Genomic DNA, 17,988 nt, shown 5'->3' with positions numbered 1-17,988 from the left:
TTTTTTTCCCTCTCAATTAAAACAAATCAATCAGCCAGTTGGCTTTCTTTATTTAATATCTGATATCAGACAAAACCAAATTGTGAATCAGTCACCTAGGCTATAGCAGAACAAACAATCCATGGTCTTCAGATGCCACGCTGTCGCCATCTCCTGGTCAGCTAGTGAAATGCTTTTGCTGTTTTTTTTCCCTCTCAATTAAAACAAATCAATCAGCCAGTTGGCTTTCTTTATTTAATATCTGATATCAGACAAAACCAAATTGTGAATCAGTCACCTAGGCTATAGCAGAACAAACAATCCATGGTCTTCAGATGCCACGCTGTCGCCATCTCCTGGTCAGCTAGTGAAATGCTTTTGCTGTTTTTTTTTCCTCTCAATTAAAACAAATCAATCAGCCAGTTGGTTTTCTTTATTTAATCTCTGATATCAGACAAAACCAAATTGTGAATCAGTCACCTAGGCCAGTGCTTCTCAAATAGTGGGGCGCGGTGCTATTCCTGGGGGGGCGGGTGTGACCCTGGGGAACATGCTTTTTTTTGGCAGTACTAGAATAAAGTGTAATTGCGCGTTTACTACAGCAGGGGGCAGTGGCGCTCTCATTGTTACTTCTGTCACGTTTGCGACAGTGCAACATTTTACGACTTACAAGACAAGTTAGGATAGTCACGGTGGGGAGGGGGGGCGCGAATAGTTTTCTCCTTGCTAGGGGGGGGGCGTAACAGAAAATAATTGAGAAGCACTGCCTTACGCAAAGGCAGAACCTGTACGTTGACAGTACAACCTACCATTGCATCTTGAGTTTGAAGGTCACATTCAATTGAGCGCTTTTCTATTGTATGACCGACCTAGTAAAAGATTACACAGTTCATACGTTGACGAGACAAACAATGGGTAACATCTAAATGTTGCACATTTATGCAAGTCAATATTTAAGGGTATTTCTTTTCAGAAATATACAGCAATACTTATATATTAAATAAATACTATATATGTAAATATATATAATATTTATTCCTGAATGGACAAAAATAACATACTATTGATCAACAGCAGAGCACAGACAAGGTTACAGTGGAACTAGAACAGCAAATCAGCCCGGCGGACTGAGCTAACGGCAAGAGAACACATTATTTCCTTAGCGGCCACGTCACACTAAATAAGCACGCAATCACACAAAGTTGTATGACGGGAGAGCTGTGTGCACGGGACCTGCATGCGCTTGGTTCCTCTAATGTTCTTACAGAACATCTGGTCGTATCGTAAAAGAAAAGAGATGAGGACAAACCTCCTGGGAACAAATATTTACATGACATCACAGAGCACTAAAACAGGCCAATATTTACACAGATTTGTGTGCTTCCGTGTTACTGAGGGATTGTCTGTGGTGTTGGAACTCAAGTAGAGGCACATGGAGGAGGAAGAGAAGGAGGAGGAGGAGGGGACTTGGAGACCAGAGGGGGCGAGGGTGCACTAGCTCGGGAGGGGTCGTGGCGATAGTATCTTGGCTTTTCCATCCGGCTCCTTCCCCTTCACAGCTGCCACGTAGGAGAAAAGGCAGAGGACCGAGTAACAGATCTGATGGGCCTGCACAACATGAGGAGGCGGTGGAAGATGTTAGCTGTTGTCTTGGCGTCGTCATGTCAAAATGTCAACAGCTTGAAAAGGACTGGTTATGTAAACTTGCACCTGTATGTTGCGGTTTAAAAGTTTGAGGGTCACTCGCAGATGTCTATTTTGAAAGCTTTTTTTTTTTTACCCCCCCATGTAAAATTTGTCAACATATTTTCCAGCCTTCAACTTTTTCGGTAAACATTTAGTATTTGTGTAGTGTACTGTAAATCAAATTCTGATTTGATTAGTGGCATTATGTAACTGACGAACCAAACGCATGGAAAATGCATAAAAAATGCAAACAAATACACAATAATGAAATAAATTATTAAAAATTGCTCCCCTAGTAGGTAGTAGTTTTGATTTAACAAGCGTACGTCTGTCTTTAGTGGGTTGAAGGACATTGGGTGCAACTGTACATGGATGATACTATTTTGCTGCAACAGACTTCCATTCATCATTAACAAGGCTGAAGTCAAAATGACAGTGCATGTTTGTATGAAAAACCAATCTGGCCCATAAATTTAAATCAGTCCAATGAAACACAGCAATTAATAGGTGACATATTATGACAAATTCATTTCATGCTGCTGCCAACCTTGAAAAGTCATAGTGGGAGCGGCGTAAAACAAGGATCCCGTTTAATTGGTCAAAAAATAGATTTTGCACCTTGGAACAAATGTTCAAAGCAAACACAGTATGTCATTGTTCGAGGACTTGTACTTCCCTGCACAGTGATTCTCAAGGTGTGCTCTCTATATGTAGCATATGTGCCACACGGGCTCCCACTAGTGGTACATAAGCAAATCACTGCAGTAGTACAGTCGAGTTGCATTTAACTTTTAAGTTCAAAATATTTGCATTTGATCTTCAACAATTCTTATTTTTAAACATTAATCGAGGTGTTTATTGTGCAGAATATATATATATATATTTTAATGTTCCTATAGTTAAGCAGGTTCAATGGTCAAACTGCACAATGCCACAGTGACAGCAAATAATAAATAATTTTTTTTTGATGAACAAAGAGGTTAGTTATGTTAGATTTTATCGGCAGATATCTTTTTTTTTTTTTTCATTTTCAAAAACGGATCGTCATAATTTTGCCAATCCATCATAACACTGATTGGATCTGCTCAATAAGACATTATCGAAAACAATCTTATTAATTCCAGAAATGTTTTGCACTACCATTGTCAAAACCCAAGATTTAATTTTTAAAATGCATAATGTAGAATAAATAGCGAGCTGTAGGCTGTGAGAGGAGTGTGCTCTGGGCCCTGCCAGTGGACCAGTAGGATGTAACAATACGTTCAAGTTTTACTTTCATCCTAAAATGGTGTATTTTAGCCAAAGGTACAATCGTGGTGGATGAATATGATTTTAAACCCTTGTTATGCCAAAGAAATGTTGGCGGCTATGACTGGTGCTCCTCTTGCTGCTGCTTCTTTTTCATACCACCATTGTCTTCTTCTCCTCCACTCAACTAGGACGAAGAAGCTGCACTGCCTTGGAAAGTACTCATGGTGACTTACTTTGGCTTTTCAGCAAAAACGTAAACAAGGCAGGCATTGAACCACAAGAATTGCACCTTTGGCTAAAGATGCCAGATTACAGTTGTGCAAAGATGTTTTAAGATAAATTTCAACAGTTATAGTGTCATTATGAAGACATAGTTTCATTGTCGTTGTTCTGCGGTCGGATGACTAACTCAACTCTTTACTATCTGGCTTATACGACCACGCTGACACACTCAACTGCACATTTGAATAACGTTCTGATTTTCCTAGCAGAACATCGTTCAAAAGTGCCCTACCAAAATCGGGGCCTGAGTGCGTGAATAGGTGAATGTGAGACTTGTGAGCAGCAAGGGGCCAGCAACTGTCCATCATATTCCAAACAGATAACGTGTGCAAGTCAGACGATGAAAAGTTGACATGGCTTATCATCAGCTAGACTCATTTATACAAACATCTACTTTGAGTACCGTGAGACATACTGACTGAGAGACAGTGGTGCGCTGGCTGACAGATAAGGACTCACCATGGGGGTCTTGTACTTGTGGATCACCACTTCTTTAGTTTCAGGAACTATGCCGATGCAAGAGACAGAAGAGAAATTCAAGGGCAGCAGGAACTTGAGTCAGTTTATCTTTGAAAGCTTCTTGGTGTTAAAGAAGTGGAAATCCAAACATGGCTTCAAAATAGGTTGTGGATACAAATTAAATGTGCCCTGAGTGTGTGTGCAAAAAAACAATACTGAACTTCATATGAAATCCAATAAATCTCCATTTTAGGACAAAACAAAGCCCACACAAATGGACAAATGTGTTTTTCAAGAGAGCTACAAGATTAAATGAAAAGAACAAACACAAAGACACATTTTCTCTTCACCCCAATGAAATGAATGTGAAAGGTGACATGACGAAGAAGCATCTAGGCAGTGCCCAACATATTTGGCCCTAGTTTGACTTTTCATTAGTAACTGAACCCATAGCAGAGAAGAGGAGACTGAACACATGAAGGACATGTTAAACCTCTTCTCTCAGCACCCTAAAAAAAAAAACACAGTTCAGGAAGATCCCCAAAAATGGCCCATGATAGATGGAGTCTGGGGTGATCTCCCAAATGAACCGCAACTGATGAGGTGAGCACAGGACAGCAAAATGAACGAGTCGAAAGATCACCGTGTGTGTGTGTGTGTGTGTGTGTAATTTGTCTGAATAAAAAAGGTGACAACACTTTACCTGCTGGAGAATGAAGGTTTTCATAGTGGCAAAGATGAGGGCAACATTACAAAATCAGCACAGAGACACGACAGTAACCCAGCCTGGCGCTTCACTTCAACCTTTGGAAACTATTTCCGACTTCTCTGCCTGCTCTTTAGAACAACAAAATTACAAGACCAACCTACTTACGCTCTTCTATCCATCTGTTCAGTTAACCTCGACTCATATCAATAATATCGGCAACTCACTCTGTGTTTTACTCCATCATTCACTGACCTCCGGATTAAATAATCCCCTTAAATAAAATTGGGATGTATTATGCCTGATTTCGGTGGTGAGTTTGCATTTATGCCTGGCACAAGACGTTGGCATTAAGATCAGTTTTATATCCCAAAAATGAGGGTGGAATGCATAAGGAAAAATGACTGATGAGTAATCTATTACTAATATATGGTGGATTGCTGCCATCTGCACTGAAGATTTCTCTTTCGCACTTAAGAACATCTGTTGGAGTTTTCAAGGCTTTATTCTACTTTTTTTTGTTCACTATTCACTTTACTGCCCCAAATAGACTTTTAGAGTAATACTACCATAACATCATTATCAAAGTAGTAAGTAACTTTACCATGAGACATTTAGATTTATCAAGCAATTCATTTACATTGTTAATTTCAAATTTTATTTCAGAATGAATGTGTTTTTGCTCCATTTTGTGGTGTGCCCATCAGTCGACTGCTCACGTCCAATTAAGTGAACTTTTATTTCGCTTAATGCCACGAAGCTGAGTTACTGCCGCGCCAAGTACAGGCCTACAATCAATAGATGGTGTAATTACCAAATTCCTCCAGGACAAAGACTCCCTTCACTGTATTGCACTTTTTAATGTGACTCAGCTCTATGAAAACCTAAAAAAGCAAACAAAAAACAAAAGAACAACACAAGACAGAACATTATTAACTTAACAATACTGGATGAAAGTTCAAACTTTATATATATAAATATTTAAAAAATTATAATCAGGTTAAAACTTGCCTTACTCAGTATGAATGGTAAATTAAAAAAAAAAAAAACTACATGTGAATGCAAAGCTTTTAACAGCAACGGAAGAAACAAAATAAAATAAAGCACAATATGAGAAGTTTCCATGATACATGGGCAACAGTTAAATGCAGTGGGACTCTTCAAAATTAACAACTGCTTGATAAAAGCATTGAAAGTCACATCAGAGATTAAATGATTTTCTGTTTGAGGTGTTCGTCAAAAGCAATGTGGCCCATAGCTGCATACATGGAATTTTCATATAAAAGAGAAAGGGACACACAGCTACAAGAGTAAAAGGAAACAATAGAAAAGAAAAAGGAACCCATAAGATGTTACTGCTAAGAAACAAACACAGCAGAGGTTGTGTACCTTCCGCTCCTTGCAGGGGGAGAAAGCATGGGAGAGAAATGGTTTGGATTATTATCGGACAGAAGAGCACAAACACTCAACGACACTTTGGGTGGGCACTGTCCACAGACGAGAATCTAGCAAAGACCGTACGCCTATATGTTATGAAGACAAAAGAAAAAACAGGGCAAATATTTGACTAGGGTGTTAAAAAGCTGGCTTCCCTTTTGCTTTCCATCCCCCAGAGCCCTCCATGCCTCCTCCTCCAGCAATAAGGGCTGGCACCACACGCTCACGCAAGCACAAGAAATTCATGAGGGCACTCAAAAGATGGACGCTTGGTTCCGACAGCTTCATATAAATGTCACATCTGGCATTGTCTTACTGCAGAGGAACAGCCTGTACTTGATCATTTTGTGCGTTTGTTGTTTTATAATAAATCCATCACGATCGAACGGGGTTCCAGTTTTGAGCACAGTTACAACTAAGATTTAAATGTGAAGATCAAACATCCGGAATTGACAGCTGTGATACCAGTGGAGATACAATTTAAGAACAAAGGCAGGTAGCTCTATTATATTAAGAGTTTAAGATTCACGGGTTCGGAAGTTGAATTTGGTTCGTAAGAGGAGGCAAAAAATTGTTGAGGCTCCGGTTCGTATCTTGAAATGTCCACAAGTGTATACGTTCGTAAGTAGAAGTTTCACTGTACAAGTAATTTCTTGTATCTCAACCAGGACAGAGGTTCAGATCACTGATCTTCAGGTGAAAGAGAGGAACTTGTATCACATCGATTTGATTTGAATACCTTGAAATAGGTAAAGAATGTAGGTGTAACTCTAGATTGATCTTAATTTCATCCCACGTAATATAAACGTGACCAAATGATGCACGCTAATTCATGCTTTTATATCTTGCCCATAGATTATTATAATGCCCTGCTCTCTGGTCTTGCAAAGTTAAGTTAAAGTCCCAATGATCGTCACACACACATCTGGGTGTGGTGAAATTTGTCCTCTGCATTTAACCCATCTCCGTGTGATCTTGATCCATCCCCTGGGGGAGAGGGGAGCAGTGAGCAGCAGCAGGGCCGCGCTCGGGAATCATTTGGTGATCTAACCCCCCCAATTCCAAGTCCACTGCTATCTGGAGTTACTGCAAAACTCTGTGTGATGATGAGAATCAGAGGGTGGGCCGCCATTATATCAGTTTTAAAATGGCTGCATTGGCACCCTATGTTTTGAATAGTGTCCATAATTCTAGGCCAATGTGCACCACCACCAACCAAGCCACATTTATGAAGCATCTTCCTTTAATTTGTCACCCATCTGTCCTAAGTCACTAACTGCACAGATGTGAAGACAACACATGACAATGTTTGAGGGTCCAAACTTAAAATGTCCAGGTTGCTACTGAATAGCCAATTATTAATGAAAAGTCTTTGATCAAGGTCATCAGTCTTACCACTGATGCACAACAAACACACAACACTTAATTTCTTCCCACAGAGTAAATGAACAAGAAGCTTTATCTCCCAAATGCGAAAAAAAACGTGGAGGGATGTGATTCTACTTGCTATTGTTTGAGAAATGCAAGCATGCAGGCAAACACACAAACACAAATAGAAAACAGCAAAATCCAAAACGCAAAAGACACAAGTTCTTCCTCTAAGGAAAATATTTAGCATGAGGCCAATCGAATATTTGACCAGATATTACTACCTTTGGACTACTATTAGCTAAAGTGGGTAACACTAGAGGAAGACAACATGAACGGGGAATGCAAAGTCGTGAGATGAGCAGAAAGGCATTGAGTAAGATGGGATGAAAACTCCATTACCAACAGTGAGTTTTGTTTTCATGCCCTTGAATGAGGTATGAAGCCTCTTTCTGCAGTGGTGCGTGCTACTTACCTGACTGTGCATGAACTTCAGGTTGATTCCTTCCAACGTGACCTGCAGCAATCCTCCCTCACCAGTTTTCATATCTTGGACAGGAAACTCTCCACCAAGTTCTGGACCTAACCAAATAAACCCAAAGTTTGGCGCTGTTTCCGCTGATTTGTTTTTGGTTTTTAGACAAATTTAAGAGCTTAGTAACATGTGTCTGAAACTATCTTACTGTAGTTGCTTCTTTTAATTTGACATATGTATATACAAGGCCAGTTTTCTAAATTCTAAATCAATTATGACTGTGTTTCGCATAGGTTACAAATAAGTCTACAGCACGTGGTGACTTGCATACAAAGTTGGGTTACAATGTAACCGTTACATCATCGCTGTAGCCGGGGAGCCTTCTGCATCAGGTGATTTCTTTCTCAATAGATTTATTGCCATGCTTAGTGGAAGTTTTTTTACAAAAAAATAGAAAAACTACACGTCTTTTTTGTTTTGGAGTAAAAATCTGATTTTGATCTCAAATGCTAGGGCTATCCCACAAATACTGCAAATCTAAGGGACTAGAAAAAAACATACCTGGTTTGGAGCTTTGCTGTCTGGCTGCAGCTCTTTCCATACTATCTTTAACACAGTAGTAGAGTTCCCGACACTAGGAAGCAGACAGGAAAGCACTCTACGTTAAGGGAGTGGGAAAATACTCCTCTTAATGAAAGAAAAAAGAAGGAGAGATTTCTCACCTTTTTGGTATAGAACTTATTGAGTTGAGTCTCTTGGCCGTTACGTCTCCAAAGACATAAAACCTTGGTCTTGGGGCAGTAAGTCATGTTGATGAGCTTCTCATACCACCAGCGCTCATACACGGTGCCAATGTTGCTGCGGAGGACTATGCAGTCGTCACAAACCTGAGGCATTGAGTGAAATGAAAAACACTTAGACAGCAGGACCAAAGTTCAATTTGTAATAGTAAACCAGAGAATGATGATGCAAACCTCCATGAAAAAAATGTCCCCAGTAGTATCAGTACCAGCATGTACAACAAACGTTTGCTTCTTGATATGACGGCTTCCACAGGGCCTGATTGACAGCTCACGGCCATTCTAGGAGGACAACACCAAAACGTGATGCGCAATAGTTCATAGAGCACATTAAAAGAGGCATATGCTGACCATTTGGGCCAATTTGTCCAGCAACTCATTGACCTCTTGGCTGTAGGAAAGGCCAATGTGGGACTTGCCCATCAAGCGCCTCACTTTCTTGCGGATGTCATTTTTGCTCACCTAGAAAAACATTCATGGCAATATATGAATGTATCTAAAATTGTAGAAGCTAGGATGGAAATATAATTTCTTACTTTCAGCATGAGCATGAATGCAATCATGTTGTGCAGTAGGGTAGCCAGAAGTTTGTCCTCATCATCCTCCAGCCGCTTGCGGTCATGTTCTCCCAGTGACAAGTATCTAGTGAAACGCAGACCAGTAACATACTTTGGGAACACTGTGAAAGGTTCATGAATTTAGTTTCCTCTCTTACATCGATTCCATCAAGAACTCTATTCAGAAGTGAAATAGCACAAAGCTTTAGCTAACCAGCCTATAAATAATCAGCAATCCAAACACAAATCAATTCCAATCTAAGCTTGGGAGAGAAAACAAAAGTCTAAATAATGATATACTTCTCAAACCTTTCAATCATCTCTTGAGGTCCCTGGTCCAATCCCATCCCCTCCCGCTCTAACATTACAGCATCCAAATAGGCATCCTCCCAGAACTGCACCTGGTCCCAGAGCGTGGAGCGTTCCTTACCTGTAAAAAACATCCCATCAATCAAGTGTGCAGAGCTCGATGCTGAATAATAATTAGGCATGGTTTAAAGTTCAAACTAATTACATGATGACATCATATCAGGTGGGCTGTCATTGCGGCTTCGTAGAACTACATGTGTCAGGTTATATTGTGTTGGCTTTATGGAAAATGTTTGTGGTTGGTGGTTGAGGTAAGAGATAAACCATGTTGTTTAACCAGGTGGATGATGGAGCAAAAAGGTTTCATTACGTTCATTTCTGTTCTATTAAATACGTTTCTACGTCCTGCTTTTGTTATATTGCAGCTGGTCAGGAATTTAACAGAGAAAGTATTTGTAAATTTAAAAAAAAAAATGCATTTGGATATTCATTTTGCATTTGAGTCCACCACTTTGCAAATGATTGAAAAGAACTCGATTGAGTGATTAGCTTTCATTATATTTATGGTGGAATTTGTTTTGTATTTGTGATGGTTAAGTGTTTAAACACCATTTTATTATTAACTTTGACAGACCAAATTGAAGACATCATCACAGAACAAACTGCAGCACAACTTACAGGTACCACAACAAGATTGTATGACGATTTATAGAGATGATTCATAAATACAGACAACCACAGCAATTCGCTGGGCCTGATCCACGAACAGTGAAAATCCATATATCATTATGAAATGAAAAGTGAAATCAATTGAAGGGAAAAAAAATCTTCCAAAAAAAAAAAAGGGTGCTAAACCTCCAATATGTGCTTTCCATTAAAATAGGGGTTGGACTGTAGTTAGAAAGAAAATTGTATTATTTGACTCCTTTCATTGTTATTAGTTTCTGTAAGAGAGGCTGAAGGGGTAGGAAGGATGAGAAACGTATTTCCAAGTATAAAGCCAGGCGACAGTTAAATTTTTTCCCTTCCTTATTAAGTAAAAAACAACATGCAGCGTTGATTCCGAGATAATTCATCTAGTGGAGAACGCCACAAAACACCAGCTGCTAAATTAAGCACTAGACTTGGTAAACAACATTTGCACCCTACGCAAAGGGAAAAAGGCCCACAGCAAGAGATTAGCCCTACTTAGCGAAAAGGTTTCCATGGCAGCATCCTCTAGTTGATCCCAAACGGAGCTCTTATCGCGGCCTGGAATATTTGCCCAGGAGGAAAAAGATGCAGGAGGGAAGAGAAGCAGAGGGGGTTAGGCCATCATTGAAAAAGTGTTAATCGCAAAAACAAAGCACACACTCCAAAGATGAAGTTGAGACCAAAAACCGAAAACACAAAAGCAGAGACAGCGACAATCAGATCGACAGAAGTGATTGCAACACAAACTGAACATACCCAAGAGGCCATCACAAAGGTAGATCCTCATACTGATGTCCTCCATTGGCTGAGTGGGCGCCCCTTTTGCTATTGCAGACGTGTTTTCTTTTGCGCCAGGTTTTAGTGTGTGAGTCTTTCCCTGGTAATAAACCAGACAAATCATGCACATTTTATAACATCAAAATAATGTCATTTTTTATTAAGATGCAGCAATGTATTTTTTCTTAATGCGCATCATAAATTATATGCAACCACACACTGACGTTACTGAAAGGAGGTTTTATGATGTAGAATTTATCAATTAGGGAGATCAATTTCTGAACTTTCGTCATACCTTTTATTAGGACTACAATAACTGAAACCTTGGTTTTACTCAAACCTGCGCTTAAAAAAAAAGTCACATAAAAATCAACTAAGAGACGTTACCTCAAAATAAAATAAGTCTTGAGTCAGAATTTTTGAACTTACAAACACTGAGCTGGTAGCAGGATTTGTTTCAATCTCACTGTCAGAGAGGGTCCCTCTGGACTGTGCTAGATGTAAAGCACTTCTCCCACCCAAACCATCTCCCACTGTGCTGCTCAGGTCACTGTCAGCACCCAGAGTCTCTCCAGAGCTATTGCTTATCTATACACACACACACACACAAAATAAATGTAGTTGAAAAGATTATTAGTTCACTTGAGTTTTGCTTTACCACCTTTACATATTGCTTTTTAAGTATTCCAAAATGTTAAAATCAGATCATTCAACTACTCAAAATAAGATAAATGACCGATTAATTCATCGTAATCCAGGATGTAAAATGAATGTAGATTTTAAAAAAAATTAAAAGACAAAAGGCACTATTTGGGTTGGTCCTGCCCTACCACTGTGCTCGCCTCTGAGTCTTGGCTGGTACTTCTTGTTAGGATGGGCGGTTCGGAACTTGTTACAGACTCTGTGTCACTCTTCTACGGCGACAAGACGACAGGAGATCAGAGACAAAAATTAAGAGTCATGACAGCAATGTATTTCGGTCAGGCAACATCAGAGATTACATTGGCTACCGGAACCTGTTTATGACCATTATAGATTCTACCTACTAATGTTTATGTACACCATGCACGGCTAACCTGAGATCCAGAGGTGACACTGAGACCACTATCAGCACTCATCTGAGATTTCTTTTCCTCTGCATCCGTCACCTGGGAGCGCTGCTGCTTTGCTCCTTCAGCCCCTGAGTAGAAATACAACTGTCAGACTATTCTCAATGAATCTTTCGCAATCTTACCTTGCTGCGAGTCACCCGATTCAAAGCCAGCAGTGCACATCAACAACAAAAGCAATATATACAAAGTTTTCACTTCATTTAAGAAATCTTTTGACACATAATCGTCGGCTATTGGTCAGAACATAAAGGAGACCATTATACTTGGTATGAAATCCTTTTTGATCACTACTTTAGCAATTGCAGAAACAGTTTTAGATACATTCACCAGGGACATGAATGTCATGGCAATATTAGAATTTCTGTACAAAATAATTTCACACTATAAATATTTACTAGGGAAATGTATGTATATGCACAAGTATAGATTTGTTTTCTTGAAATATAAAGAAATATATAAAAGATGTCAAATGACACCATTTATGTTCTATGTAGTTGTCCTGCTTAATTTGTGCAGGATTGTGCCAGTGAGTTAGACAATAAAAAGCACACAAACATTCTCAAAAAAAAAAAAAATTTTTTGAAAATATAGAAATACACTATATGATAAATAAAAGAATGTGAATCATTTTAAAAAAAACTGGCAGTATTGTTTCAAGTGCTTTGTGCTCAATTATGAGCTCAATCGGTTTGATGAAATCTCAAAATAAATTCCAAGTATTTACAGATTAATTTAGTATTGTCTTCAAAGCAGAAGAAAACAAGAACCAGACATATTCATGATGTCATTGACCCAGCTAAATTGTGCAATTGTGAATTCATGTGGATGGTGAGTGTACATAAACTGACAAAGATTCATCCAAGTGTATATTGAGATACCTCAAGAGGACCAGACAGTGAAGCAAGAAGGGAGCAAGCCCAAAGTGCAATAAAAATTGTGAAAAACAATCACAAATGAAAACAAAACTGCAAGAGCGTGAAGCAGTGTAACACTCCATCACAGACCGCAACATTAACTCTTCGTCAGTGCTGCCGATGTGGCTCAGAAACACAGACACAGGCAGTTAGGCATGCCGACAAACTGAGAAACAATAAGTGTAATTAGTCTGTCACCTTCAGCCGAAAATGACATATTTGGTTATCTTGTCATGTGAAACATTAAGAAACAGCATCAATAATATCTAAAACCAAAAAGTGAAAAGCGAGATAATTGGAAAGCATAAAGAGAAGGAAAGGGCAGCAGGTGTCAATTTTGATGCAACGTAGAAATCGCTTAAAAATGCTGTATGCCTATAGAATTTGCCAAGTACAGAAAAATAATGATTTTAAACCTGCTTATTGTTCAAAGCATACTTCACATGTGATTTATGAAGCCTAGACTGTAGACTTGAAACCATAAGAAACGGACTAAAATGGGTTTATGTGACTTGTGAGTGAATATTACACTAATTCTTTTGTACATCATATTTTGTGTCCCTTTTGTACGGCGAGGTAAAGACATAGTCGACTATAAAAAGACAGAGAGGGGTGGGAAAAGAGTCAACAACTTAATACCCCAATCTTTTTTTTGGATGTGTGAAGTTTCTTACTCTGTGGTTTTTCCATAGATTTTTGCTTATCCTGGTGCTTGCTCCACAATTCTACCCAAGATGCATTGCAAGCAAGGAGAGAAAGACAGATAGTCAGAGAGCATGTTGAAAAAGTATGTAGTATGGTGGATGAGCATTGAAAGCAAAGTAAAATAAAGCTCAAAATAAACTTAAAAAACACAGGACACTACCGAATGACGTCAGTAGAATGTTTTGTAATGTTTGCATGTAGCTGCGTAACAACCTGAAAGACTTTTTACTGCTTTTCAAGTTGAGCCCATTATGTGAGATAGCTACGATGGTAACATTACAACACACTCGGAGCACCTGGAGAGCCACACCAACAGCAGAATGTGCTCTGACTCAGAACAGAGAACATTCTTAATCAAATGAATGGGTTTGGCTCGCCAGTAAACAGATCAGAGGGAGACATTGTTGGACTGGAGAAGAGCATGGAATGCCGTCGATGGGCCGGCAAGCCACATGATGAAATGGGAGCAGTTGCAAAAGCTGGGATGTGCACGTCACACAGCATTCTGTAGAATTGAGGGTGCAACTTCTAACAGGAAAAGTGGTCTCAAGCTACTAGTAACTTGACTCTTGTGTCCCTGGTACACAGGCCCAGAAAAAAAGTTTGACTTAAACCAATTACTGTGCTTGATGCTTTGGCCATTAAAAACTCAAATAATGTCTGTTTTGTTCTTAACTGGGACTGTTTCCTGGGAGTTTATTTCCACAATCCATGCAGAGAGCAAGAGGAACTGCCATATTTTAGGTTGTCGGAACCTGCAGTAAAGGCACAAGCAAGCGCTAATTTTTCAACTGATGCCTATATGACTTGGCCACTACTGCAGATTTAGGTCTTGAAAATAAAAGCAAAAAAACATGCATTCAAGGTGCCGAGAGGCTGACGACAGACCTCTTGAGAGGAGCCAAACGGGGACACAAATGTTTTAGGAGGGCGGGACAAACGCAATCCGAGCAGGGACGCAGGGCTACACATTATTCCAAACATTTTTGGGTTGTACTATTGCAGACTTGTTTTATATTGGTTCATTTTTAAAAATGTCAACCTGGATGTAAACTATAAATACATTGCACAATCTCAGGTGCTTAGACCGTTGCTGTAATTCTTCGAAAGCCAATTTAACAGTAATGTATGGAATATTGTAACTCCTGCAGCATTGTCGTGAATGTAAGTTTCTTGGGAATGGTTGGAGAAGGGAGAGGAATTTGTTCTGGGGTAGATGGGCTTTTCAAGGAGTCTCACTGTGCACATGCAACCAGGCTGGAGTGATGTACACACCAATCGAGGCAATAAAGTTCTCTTCGTTCAGGCTCCGGCTGTCAAAATGGTGGGCTCCTCTGCCCGTTGTGTGATGTGGCAGCTGCAGATGAGGAACGGTCAGAAGACCTTGTGGTCTGGCGGCCTCCATTTGGCCAGAAGGACTCTCTTTACTCCCGGGGCTGCCAGCACTATCTGTGGGGCTTCGCTTGCGCTTTTCAGGGTCTAACAAGTTATCAAAAGTAAAAGGGCCACAGACCAAGTTCAGCAATATTAGAGGAAAGTTTGTTAGTTTCGTTAGTTATATGAAAGAGAGCTTGACACAAATGCAACACAAAGCTTTGGCTGGTGTTTAGGCACAAGCCCATGCTGCTTCGCAAAAAAACAAAAAAACTTTAAGGATGAATACATGAATTGTATTTACCGATAATATACTAAAAGAAAAACTGCAAAGATTCTCTATTAAACTTACCTTTGGTTTGATAATGCGTGCGTGCTATCTCCAATAAGATGAAGACACTGGCCATTCCTCCAAGGCCTGCGTTTGTGTAGGAATGCTCCAAACTGGATACCGTACATTTCAGTATGTCCAGCATGCCCTTGTATACCTTCCGGCTCACTTCCTGAAGACAAAGATGATTTATGTCAAAAATACAAGCACATGCAAAAACTGCAAAATAAATATGATTTTAGATTTTTTACACTGTGCAAAGTTGCTCTACAATTTTGTATTGGTTTTCATTGGGAAAAGCATTTAAATAAATCAGGTCATAATTGCTTTATCGCTCATAATACTGGTATTTTCAATTATCAGTAACTGATTCCAGATTCAACTAAAAGAGGATCTTGACAAAAATATTGATGTTTCATAGAGTTCATAAACATTTAAATGGCAATCATAATCTAATCTTAACTAAATGTTCCTAGGTTAAAGAAAAGATCTAATATTCATATCCTGTCATAATAAAATTTACCCTAGCTTTGTCTTTAATAACTAAATGAACAATATGGTGAGCAAACATGAAATATAACATCGAAAACTAGTAAAAACTAAATCACACCCCCACCACCAACACAAATGCATGATGGGATTGAAACAATTTACCACATCTCGTATGATCTCCTGTCTAGAGTCTTCCTCTGACTGGCTGGCTCTGTTAAGTTTGCTCAGCACAAAGATGCGGAGCTGTTCATTCTCCAACAGACGGCGCACTTTTTTCATGTTGAGCCAGCCGACACCTTGTCCATCCAGGACACTCTGTACAACCTCCTTCAAAAACTGCTGGTTTTCACTGTATTGATAGCAGAGACTCGAGTGTAGTCAACAGATATGCAAAGGCTGTTCATACTCCAAAAAGTCATGCTTCTCTTAAAAAAGTGATTTTATTTGAAAGAATACCTTGTATTATTAATGCGACCCTGAGGAGAGGGTGATTCTCTCTTCACCGTTGGGCTGTGTTTGATTACAGAAGACTTCTGGTCCACAAGCGCCCGAGGTGCACGTGCACCTGTTGTGGCAACACAAAGAAACACAATGAGATCTCGAAAACACAACAGCTAACCTTAAAAACAGCATCACAAACTTGCACACAAGGTAAAACTCTGAGGAATTCTGGGTAAACACACTTGTACCAGGAGAGAAACAGGGTTTTTAAGTAGCTTATCCCCCCCCACACACTCCATCATTGTTTTGAGACTAGTAATCCGAGTAAACTACTGACCACATAATCACCAAAGCTGCAAGACCAATATTGCAACAGGAGAGTTGAAGGGCAAAACAAACAAGCATAGAATAGACGCACACAAAGACACGCACACAAAGACGCGCACAAAAAGGAGAGCTAAATCCTGCTCAGGGTGGTGGCATAACATTGGATTGGCGCATACTGGATAGAATACCAAAACTATTTCGCGGAGAAACTATGTCCGTAATTACATGCCCAACAGAAAAGGAGGATGGATTGCTAAATTCAATAAAGCTAGAAAACAAAAGAGCACAAGCTGACGCAAGTCATCTGCCGCAGTGTTGTTGCAGTCTTATAAAGCGTTGCGTCAATCATGCTTTTAGTACAAACCACAGCAGCAAAGATAATAAAGCCAAGCATCAAGTGTGAGCTTATATTATTTAATTATATCTAAAATTAATTATTTTTTAATTACACAGACCTCAGACAAAATAACTATTATGTAATTGCCTTCTTGTTGTAAATCTTTACGTTTACTGACAAAACGTTTGCGTGTGGTTTCGAGTGTTTTATCTCACTAATTTCATTTTGGAAAGTAAAATTTACACAAGATTTACAGTTACCAAATGTTTCTTATCGCCATGTTTTATGAGTCCAGGCTGAAGACAACACAAAATCAACAGAACAATAAATAAATAAAACGCAAACAATAATGCCTTTTCTGTGATTACAAATCTCACAAACAACAAATGGATCCGTACTCCGTAGTATGATGTAAATACAACATAACTCAACAAACTATAAGTTTATAACCTTGGTTCTTGTTCTTTGGAAATAACTGTTTGCAGCTGCATAACAATTTATCGCTAACATCCGCAGTACAGCGTGATTAGGCCTAACCCCATTTGAGAAACTAGAAGCAGGGATCAAATGAACCACGCGACAAGAGGTTTGCTTTTATTTATCCTGGTCTGTGTTTGGTGCTGGTAATTTGTGTTGCTTAATGTGGTACATCACTTAAATCCACCCCACACTTTTAAATTGTTTGTAATGCATTAATAATGTGTAAATCGGAATGAAAATAGACTGAGGGAAAACACAGTGAATCCTTGGTGGCACACACAAGGAGTAAAATGAGCAAAGGATGTGGGGAGATGTAGTTGACTGGCTTGGAGAAGCATGCAGCTCACTCGGGAAAAGAGCAGAACCCACCTTCTCCGCTCCCCGGGCCGGCCTCTGTTATTATCTCCATTAGAGAATTTAGCCCAAATACTGCACACAAAACCCAGAATTAGTTGCTACCAGGAGTGGACAGAGACGGGGATACCGGCCCAATCACAACCAGTCTGAACATCAACCCATACAAACATCACGCATGCACACTTAATATGACAGCAAACAGAAAGAAAGTAGCAAAAACAAACAACATAAAAGTACATGATGGCCCACGATGTCCTGACGATGATTTCATCCCAGATAATGATTGACAATGTTGTTCATGTCGTGTTAAGCATAAAACATTTATATGTAGGCCTAAAG

At 39.4% G+C, this 17,988-nt stretch overlaps 1 protein-coding gene across 18 annotated transcripts in view; it reads right to left on the bottom strand.

Annotated features, from left to right (window-relative positions):
- Positions 1-394: 394 nt before the first annotated feature.
- Positions 395-17,988, bottom strand: part of madd (MAP-kinase activating death domain) — a 32,126-nt gene continuing 14,532 nt past the window's right edge. For 4 of the 18 annotated variants that reach the window (XM_061276640.1, XM_061276651.1, XM_061276648.1 and 1 more), the window contains 20 exons: positions 16,164-16,272; positions 15,870-16,056; positions 15,237-15,387; positions 14,786-14,989; positions 13,480-13,530; positions 11,856-11,959; positions 11,610-11,693; positions 11,209-11,367; positions 10,759-10,879; positions 10,498-10,560; positions 9,310-9,430; positions 8,980-9,085; positions 8,795-8,905; positions 8,618-8,725; positions 8,366-8,530; positions 8,205-8,277; positions 7,644-7,750; positions 5,178-5,247; positions 3,658-3,704; positions 395-1,587 (listed from right to left, as the gene is read on the bottom strand). In XM_061276640.1, coding sequence (XP_061132624.1) covers positions 1,474-1,587; positions 3,658-3,704; positions 5,178-5,247; positions 7,644-7,750; positions 8,205-8,277; positions 8,366-8,530; positions 8,618-8,725; positions 8,795-8,905; positions 8,980-9,085; positions 9,310-9,430; positions 10,498-10,560; positions 10,759-10,879; positions 11,209-11,367; positions 11,610-11,693; positions 11,856-11,959; positions 13,480-13,530; positions 14,786-14,989; positions 15,237-15,387; positions 15,870-16,056; positions 16,164-16,272 — 2,255 coding nt within the window. In that variant the 3' untranslated portion in view covers positions 395-1,473. Of the gene's footprint in view, positions 1,588-3,657; positions 4,167-5,177; positions 5,248-7,643; positions 7,751-8,204; positions 8,278-8,365; positions 8,531-8,617; positions 8,726-8,794; positions 8,906-8,979; positions 9,086-9,309; positions 9,431-10,497; positions 10,561-10,758; positions 10,880-11,208; positions 11,368-11,609; positions 11,694-11,855; positions 11,960-13,479; positions 13,531-14,785; positions 14,990-15,236; positions 15,388-15,869; positions 16,057-16,163; positions 16,273-17,988 lie in introns of all 18 variants that reach the window. The other 14 variants (XM_061276641.1, XM_061276655.1, XM_061276643.1 and 11 more) reach the window with 9 other exon arrangements.

Source organism: Syngnathus typhle, linkage group LG4, assembly GCF_033458585.1.
Source record: "Syngnathus typhle isolate RoL2023-S1 ecotype Sweden linkage group LG4, RoL_Styp_1.0, whole genome shotgun sequence".
Taxonomy (NCBI): Eukaryota; Metazoa; Chordata; class Actinopteri; order Syngnathiformes; family Syngnathidae; genus Syngnathus; species Syngnathus typhle.
The sequence above is the reverse complement of the archived record's forward strand: the minus strand, read 5'-3'. Positions and strand labels throughout refer to the sequence as shown.